The following is an 8,594-nucleotide window of genomic DNA, read 5'->3' as shown; positions in this document are numbered from 1 at the left end:
ATATTTTTTATTTTATTATTAATTTCTAATTTTATTTATTTAAGATCTGGCAGAATGCAGGGTAGTATCTCTACATTTTTGTATTTTCTAAGAGTTCCATTGAGGCATAATATATGTTCTATTTTAGAGAAGAATCCAGGTGCTGCTGAGAAGAAAGTGTATTCATTCATTGATGGATCAAATATTCTATATATGTCAGTTGAGTCTAAGTTATTGATTGTATTATTGAGTTCAATAGTTTCTTTGTTCAGCTTTTGTTTGGAAGATCTATCCAGTGGTGAGAGGTGTTTTAAAGCCACTCCAAATTATTGTTTTGTGGTCTATTTGACTCCTGAACTTGAGAGGAGTTTTTTTTTTTTAATGTAGATTCTGCATTTTGGAGGGCATATTAATTTATAATCATTATGTCTTGTTGCTGAATGGTTACCTTAAGCAGTATGAAATGTTCTTCTTTATACCTTTTGATTGACTTAGGCCTGAAGTCTACTTTATTTGATATTAGGATGGAAACCCCTGCTTGCTTCCACAGTCCAGGTGCGTGGTATGATTTTTCCCAACATTTCACCTTTAGTCTGTGTATATCTCATCCTCTGAGATGAGTCTTCTGAAGGCAGCATATTCTTGGGTCTTTTTTAAAATCCAATCTGCTAGCCTATGTCTTTTGATTGGTGAGTTAAACCATTAACATTCATGGTTATTATTGAGATATGATTTCTATTCCAAGGCATTTTGTTTATTTTTGGTATTTAACTTGACTTGATTTTTCCTTTGATTGGTTTTTCCTTTGGTGCAATACACCCTCTGTTGATTTTCCTTGGTTGTTTTCATTTTCTCTGCATGGAATATTTTGCCGAGTATGTTTTATAATGCAGGTTTTCTAGCTGAAAGTTCTTTTAACTTTTGTTTTTATGAAAGGTTTTTATTTCATCATCAGTTCTAAAGATTAATTTTGCTGGGTACAAGATTTTTGGTTGACATCCATTTTCTTTCAGAGCTTGAAGTATTTTTTTTCAGGATCTTCTAGCTTTCAGAGTCAGGGTTGAAAAATCTGTACGTAACCTAATTGATTTTTCTCTGTACATATTCTGATTCCTTTCTATTGTAGCTTTTAAAATTCTCTTCTCATTCTTTACATGAGGCATTTTTATTATAATGTGTCTTGCATGGATCTGTTGTGGTTTTGTACATTTGTCAATCTGTAAGTCTCTTGATTTGGTTTTCCAATTCATTCTTCATGTTTGGAAAATTTTCTCTTATAATCTTATTGAATAGATTGTCCATTCCTTTGTTTTGGAACTCTATGCCTTAATCTATCCCAATAACTTGTAAATTCAGACTTCTTATGCTATCCGTATTTCTTGAATGTCCTGCTCATGGTTTCTTACCATTTTCACTGTGTGTTCTACATTCTTTACAAGATTATATATTTGTCTTCATTGTCTGACATTCTGTCTTCCACGTGGTCTAACCTGTTGGTGATGCTTTCAATTGGAGGTTTAATTTGGTTTATTGTTTCTTTCATTTCAAGTATTTCTGTTTGGTAATTTCTTAGAACCTCTATCTCCCCATTGAAGTAATATTTTCTTCCTGTATTTGCTTATGTAACTCTCTATCAAAAGGATCTTATGCTTCCTGCAGTTGCTCTCTTATATCATCCATTTATCCACAGAGCATTTTAATTATGTGCATCCTGAACTCCCTCACTGTGATTCGTCTGTGGTGCTGGCAATGGATTCTAACAATGCCATATCTTGATTTTTGGGGGGCACTTTCTTCCCTGGTCTTTTTATGTTGATTGTGTGTCTTCCCTTCTAACACTGTGGATCTTTGGCATTACCATTTTTTACCCTACAGGCTTATAGTGCCCATTCAGGGTTCCAATATTTCTTGTTTAAGGGGAAGGACAATGATAACAGATCCCATTAGGAACAGTATACAACATTAAGTTGTATTCCACCTCAAATTGTTGCTATTAAGATGTTAATAGTTTGGTCAGAATGTACAGAAATGGTGAATTCTATTATTATCTACAATGTAATCAGTAGGTTTGCAAAAGGGCTTACAAGTTGTGATGGTGGACAAAGAACCGGAGGTCAGGTATAGGATGATATGCCTACAGAACTGGTGAAACACTGTGGTTATTTAGCAAGGAAGTTCCTTCATTTCCAGGAGTTGCTGTGCTGAGAAAGAGGTAAGGGCTGATAAGACTCTAGCATGGAGGACATTTCCATAGCAACTGGGCATTCTATGCCTTTGCGCAGAAACTTTCCCAGTCACCAAGTATGCCACAGCCATGAAGTCATCAGGGACCCCAACATCAGACACTGGTCTCCCAGTAGCTGTTTTCCCCACGCTTTATCCTGGGGCTCTGCAGCTCACAGGGCACCTGTGGCCCACAGCCAGGCTGTGCTTCACAGTGACTGGGGCAGAGCAGCTGGTGGGCTCCCCACACCCAGGAGGGACAGGTGATGGACAGCTGGGTGTGCACAGCCTGGGACTCCTCATGCTGCCTGGAACCCCTGTGTCAGGGTGCTGTCCTCTGCCTCACTAGGGCTAGGTTTCAGTGTAAGTGTGAAAATACAGCTGTAATCAACAGCTGAGTGTCTGATGGAGAGAGATGCTGACATTTTTAATCATATTAACAATGAAACACCATCATACATAAAAGAAAACAAAATACAACATATTAATTTATAATCAGGTTTTTAAAAAATATATTCAACTGTCAATACCTAAATCTCATTTACTTACCTGAGTACAATTGTTATAGTCAGAAATGTGAGATTAAGCAATCAAACACAGAGTCTCTACAAGTCAGGGGCACAGTGTTTAGAGGAGATAATCCCTGCATCCACCAGGCTCAGGCATGGGCTAAACAAGGCCCCCAGAGCAAGTCCTGAGGTTTCAATGAGACAAAGCAGATAGAAAATGTAGCATGGCAGAAGATAGATATTGGGAGAATTATGTCTTTATTTAGATGAAATATCCCTTTGGCTCACTAAATTACAAGAAATTGTACAATGTAAACTATTACTCAGGTATGTCTCAGGCCACCATAGGTATACGACAAAGAAACATCATTGTATTTGTACTTAATATAAAGAAAAATAGAGAGTAAATTGCAGAGATGATAACAGGCAGGACAATTTCAGGTAGGAAATAGGGACAGGAAGCAAGTACTCTGCTATAAAATTTTGCTTATTTATCTATAAATTCATCAAAATGAACCACACATTTTGCACAATTATATCCAAAATAAAATATTAAAATATAGAGAAAATTAAAAGTATCATTGACAGAAATATAAGTGGCACAAGTTGTTATGAAACATAACACTCTAATTTTGCAACTTACAAATTTATTATGCAAAATCAATACTATAGCTCTAAACACATATTTTGAAACTACATAAATTATTAATTCTGTGGAATAAACAAAGACTAATTTAGGACAATCTGGGATATAAATATTGCCACTGCTCATCCTCACCCAGACTGTAGCTGGTCTCTAGGACAGGCTGGGCACTGATGTGAGCTGGGACAGGGCCCAGGTGACCCTGTCTGTGACCCTGCAATGCAGCCACAGTGGCTGGAAACCCAGGCAGGCTCCACGCTGCCTCTCCCCAGCAGCCAGCTGTCGTGGGACTTCTCAGGCTCAGGGTCACCTCACAGGAAGATGGGGTCAGAGTGGTCCTGGGCACAGTGTTTCTTGAGAGTCTTTGGCCAGGGGCAGAGCTGACCCACAGTCAGACCTAGAGAAGAAACACCTCCATGAACAGCTGACCACCGTCTCTCCTGGGTCTTTGCAAATGGAGGCCCTGTCTCTCCAAGATCTTGTTCAGGTCACCTCTGTCCACAGGGCATGCACAGGTTCATGATGAGTGGGAGTGTCCACACTTTGGAGCCCTGGGTGTGAGTTTTGGGTGTCATAGAGGCTCATCATGAGGGACAGACAGCTCCCACACACCAAGGTTCACTCTGAATATGTACATTTTTATTAATTTTAATAAGTTTTAAGGTTTTCTGTCAACATTTTTAGCTCAGTCCATGGATATTTGTATCAGATAATTCCTTTCTGTGGTCTCTAATAGTTTTTAGAGACCACAGAAAGGAATTATCTGATACAAATAGCCAGGACAATTCATCCTTAACATGTGAAAACAACTCCCTCTAGACATTGCCAATAGTCCCCAGGGGTAGACTGGCACTAAGTGGGTTCCAATAAGGTGTGCACTGTGTCCTGATCCATCAAAGGAAGAACAGTAGGTGAAGTGGGAATGGGAAGGAGTCATGGGAAGGGGACAGAGGATCCACCTGATCAGGCAGGGAGTAAGACATGGCATCAGGAGTGTGTAAAGTTCAGCAGGTGTGGGGGAGCTCACCTGGAGCCCCAGGGACACTTCTGGTTGAGGCAGGAGAATCATAACTTCAAGGTCAGCCTGAGCATCTTAGGGAGAACCTGTCTCAAAATAAGACACAAATAAGCCAGGAATGGAGCTCAAGGGTGGAGCACTCTGGATTCAATCCTTGGTGCTGAAAAGAAAAATCAGTAAACTTCACTTGAAAGACGCTGTTCAGGAAATGTCACTGAAAAGTAACCTCCATCTACAAAATTGCCTGGTCTGTGCTGAGAGAATTCCAGACAAGACCTAGAGAAGAATCACCTCACAGAGGGTCTGGCAGAGGAGGGACCTCGAGAATCTGCAGGCAAGTTGGAGTCAGGAGGTGCTGGGTGGGCAGGGACCTCAGGGCCTGAGCTGAGCTGCTCCCTACTACCTCTGCACCTGCTCCTAGCTGAACTGAGCTCCTGTGTGTTGAGCGCCCCCTGCTGGCCCTGGGCAACCTGCAGGAGGTTAGTGTCTGGGCTCATATTGAGGTCCCCTCACTGTGTGTCTGGCACAGTAATAGGTGGCCGAGTCCTCGGCTCTCAGACTGCTCATTTGCAGGTACAGCATGTTCTTGGAGTTGTCCCTGGAGATGGTGAATCGGCCCTTCACAGAATCAGCATAGTAGATGTAACTGCTACTACTACTAATGTATGAGACCCACTCCAGCCCCTTCCCTGGAGCCTGGCGGACCCAGTTCATTTCATAGCTACTGAAGGTGAATCCAGAGGCTACACAGGAGAGTCGCAGGGACCCCCCAGGCTGCACCAGGCCTCCCCCAGACTCCACCAGCTGCACCTCACACTGGACACCTGCAAACACAGAGGCAGCCTGGTCAGTTCACTGGCACTCACCCACTCTTCCTCTCACTCCTGTCCACTCACACACTCAGGATCTCTGTTCTCCATTCATTACCTTTGAAGACAGCCACCAGGAAAACCCAGCTGAGCACACTCTCCATGGTGAGCAGCTGTGTTCAGTCCTGATCACTGAGTGGGCTGAGCTGGGGGTCCAGGGCTGGGCTCCTGTGCAGAGCTGCAGGGTCAGGTGGGCTGGTTTTCATGAGCAGAGGGAGGCCCTATTTGCATGTCCTCCTGCTCTATAGCAGCTCTGGGTGGAGGCCCAGATAGAACAACTCTGAGAGTAGATGGGAATTGCCATGGGCAGCATGGGCGACAGAGGAACATTCAGGCAAGTACAATTAACTTTGTGATCATATCCATTTTTCACCTATTGTCCATTATTTATTCTTTTCATGTGAAAACTCATGATGGAGATCTCAGCGCTAACTCCCTGGTCCAGATGTAAAATCACACAGAAGCATGAGTGCTGGTTCAATGTCCAACAGCTCGTGTGTAGCAAGAGTGACTGGTTACCTGGTCTTCTGCTCTCACCCTGGACATGACTGCTGCCCTGACCCTCCTCCAGCTCCCAGGTGCACACACCTGGTGAGGTCCTCAGAACCGTCCTGCATTGGAAATGTGCTGTGTGTCTTCTCCCCTCTGCTGCCACCTGCTCTCCAGGGAGGCGTCCAGCTGAGGGCCTCAGAGGCTCCCTGCAGGGGGAAGGCTGTGCCTCCCTGTGAGGGCCTCCTTCAGCTCAGGAGCATCCAGTTGGCACAGAGCCCTCAGGTGCACATGCTGCTGCCATCTGTGCTGGGCACAGGGCCCTAGTGTGGGCAGGGAGAAACCCAGGCTCTGTCCTCACTTTTAGGTATCAGGAGCTGACTCTGTAGGGGGCCACATATGAGGAGAGCCCCTGTTTTAAGGGGCCTGGTAGAAGTTCTAGTCAACATCTCCACGGACTTGGTGCTGTGTCAAGGCACAGTTTTAATTGATCCTCATTTACTCTCAGCTTCTATCTGTGTATCTATCTGTCAACCACCACCTATCTATATAAGATCTATTAACAGTTCTCTATCTATCTATCTATCTATCTATCTATCTATCTATCTCTCTATCTATCTATCTATCTGTCTTCTGTGGTCTCAGCCTCCATTTCCCCCCCTGGGCACTTTAGGCTTGTGGGAAGCAGGGTCTCTCTCTGGAAGAACTTCCTTGGTGTCTTTCAAGAAGCACAGCCACCTGTCATCAATGTAGCTGCACTGTCACCCTCAGCATGTCCATGAGGGTGGACAGAATGGGGAGGACATCTGATACCCTGGTCGTGGTCATCTGGATTCCCTCAGGGCTGGTAGAGCCTTCTGACACCCTGAGCCCCAGTGGGACCCCAGCACCACTCAGGGGTCCAGCCCCATCTGCCTCCTGCCTCCTGCCTCCTGCCATGGGTGGTGCAGCCTCAGGGCCCTGGACAGGAGCAGCACCTGGGTGTTTGCACCCTGGTCTCCAGAACCTGCTGCAGCACAGCTCTCTCCTGGTGAAACCTCAGCCTCAGGAGCTGCTCAGAGCAGCACAGACTGGACTCAGCCACATTGGTGCTGGGGCCTGAGGTGGTCATAGTGAGCATCTAAATGTGTGGACACAGCCCTTGGACTGGGTGAAGGGTTGGTCTGTGCTGGCTCTGATCTGGGTGCTGGATAGTCACTCAGCAGCTAACCTGGCAGTGCCCATGGGGTAACTCTGCAGGCACACAGCGTGCCAGAGTGTGGAATTGGGTCTTCCTCCACCTGGATTACAGAAAATGCCCTGGGTAGCCCTGGGGCTCGGGCAGAGCTTTGTCCCAGGTGTGTCCCCTACACAGAGGCCCCCTAGGCAATGGCTAGTGGATCCTGAGAGTAAGTCCTTCTAAGACCCCAGCACTGTTGGTCTACCAGGAACAAGGCCAGCTTGTAGGGCAGCAGGCAGGAGAACCCACCCTGTGCAGCATGGCCTGAGGCCAACAGAGACATGGGGAGGGACAGCCTGAGGCTTGGGGACAGGACTTCTGCCCAATGTGCCCAATCCTTGAGACACAGGGTCCAAGAGTCCTGTCCTTAACTCCAGTCCCATGAGTGTCCAAGCAATTTTCATCATCACCAGGTGTCCCTTATTGGATATTTCAAAAATACACTGTGCAGAGAGCGGAAGAATGTAATTTAGCAAAAAAGAATGACATCATGTCCCTGCTGGCCCTGGGCATGGCCCTGGAGCACATGGACCTAGCTGAAATGGGGCAGGCAGAGGGAGACCATCACCACACCATCACTCATGTGGGGAGGCTACTGCGTCAGGTCCTGGAAAGAGAGAGGACAGTGGCCCCTGGAGATGGGAAGGTGCAGGGAGGGAGAGTGTGAGGGTGGGTGGTAGGGGCCACGTGCAGAGAGGGCCTTGTCCTGGGGCTCTGCAGCTCACAGGGCACCTGTGGCCCACAGCCAGGCTGTGCTTCACAGTGACTAGGGCAGAGCAGCTGGTGGGCTCCCCACACCCAGGAGGGACAGGTGATGGACAGCTGGGTGTGCCCAGCCTGGGATCCATCATGGCGCCTGGCACCTCTGTGTCAGGGTGCTGTCCTCTGCCTCACTAGAGCTGGGTTTCAGTGTAAGTGTGAAAATACAGCTGGAATTGCCAGCTGTTGTCTGATGGAGAGATGCTGACATTCTTAATGATGTTGATGATCAAATACCATCAACTGAGAAAGATAACAACATATAACACCTCATTCCTTGGTTCTTCTGGTCTTTCAAAATATATTCAACTGTGAATACCTAAATCTAATTTACTTAACTTTTTACAGTAGTTATAGTCAGAAATGTGACCTTCAGCAATCAAACTCAGAGTCTCTGCAAGTGAGGGGCATCATGTTTATGGGAGGTGACCCTAGCACCCACCAGGCTTGGTTATGAGCTGAGCGAGGCCCCCAGAATAAGTCCTGAGGTCTCAATGAGGAGAAGCAGACAGAAACTAGACACTGGGGAAGATGGATACGGGGAAAATTATGTCTTTATTTAGATGAAATATTCCTATTGTTCATGAAATTACATTAAAATTTACAGTGCAAAATTATCATTCAGGTATGTCTCAGGCTACCAGAGGTATAAATCAAAAGAACATCAAGGTATTGTATTTATTTATTATTTTCTTAACATTGTTGTTAGAAGTAGTTGGACACAATACCTTTACTTTAGTTATTTACTTTTATGTGGTGCTGAAGACTAAATCCACAGCCTCGCGCATGAAGGGCCGCAGTTGTTAGACAGCATGACACTCTTACTTGAAACTTACAAATTGATCACACACAACAATCTACACTACAGCTCTAAACACATCCTTTG

At 45.3% G+C, this 8,594-nt stretch overlaps 1 gene segment (V, D, J or C); it reads right to left on the bottom strand.

The window, feature by feature from the left end:
- Positions 1 to 4,852: 4,852 nt before the first annotated feature.
- Positions 4,853 to 5,345, bottom strand: LOC144255316 (immunoglobulin heavy variable 3-21-like). The segment is given in 2 exon segments: positions 4,853 to 5,196; positions 5,300 to 5,345. Coding segments are annotated over 2 exon segments (390 nt in total).
- Between the last annotated feature and the right edge of the window lie 3,249 nt (positions 5,346 to 8,594).

Source organism: Urocitellus parryii, chromosome 6, assembly GCF_045843805.1.
Source record: "Urocitellus parryii isolate mUroPar1 chromosome 6, mUroPar1.hap1, whole genome shotgun sequence".
NCBI classification, from domain to species: Eukaryota; Metazoa; Chordata; class Mammalia; order Rodentia; family Sciuridae; genus Urocitellus; species Urocitellus parryii.
This window is presented reverse-complemented; position numbering and strand designations above follow the sequence as displayed.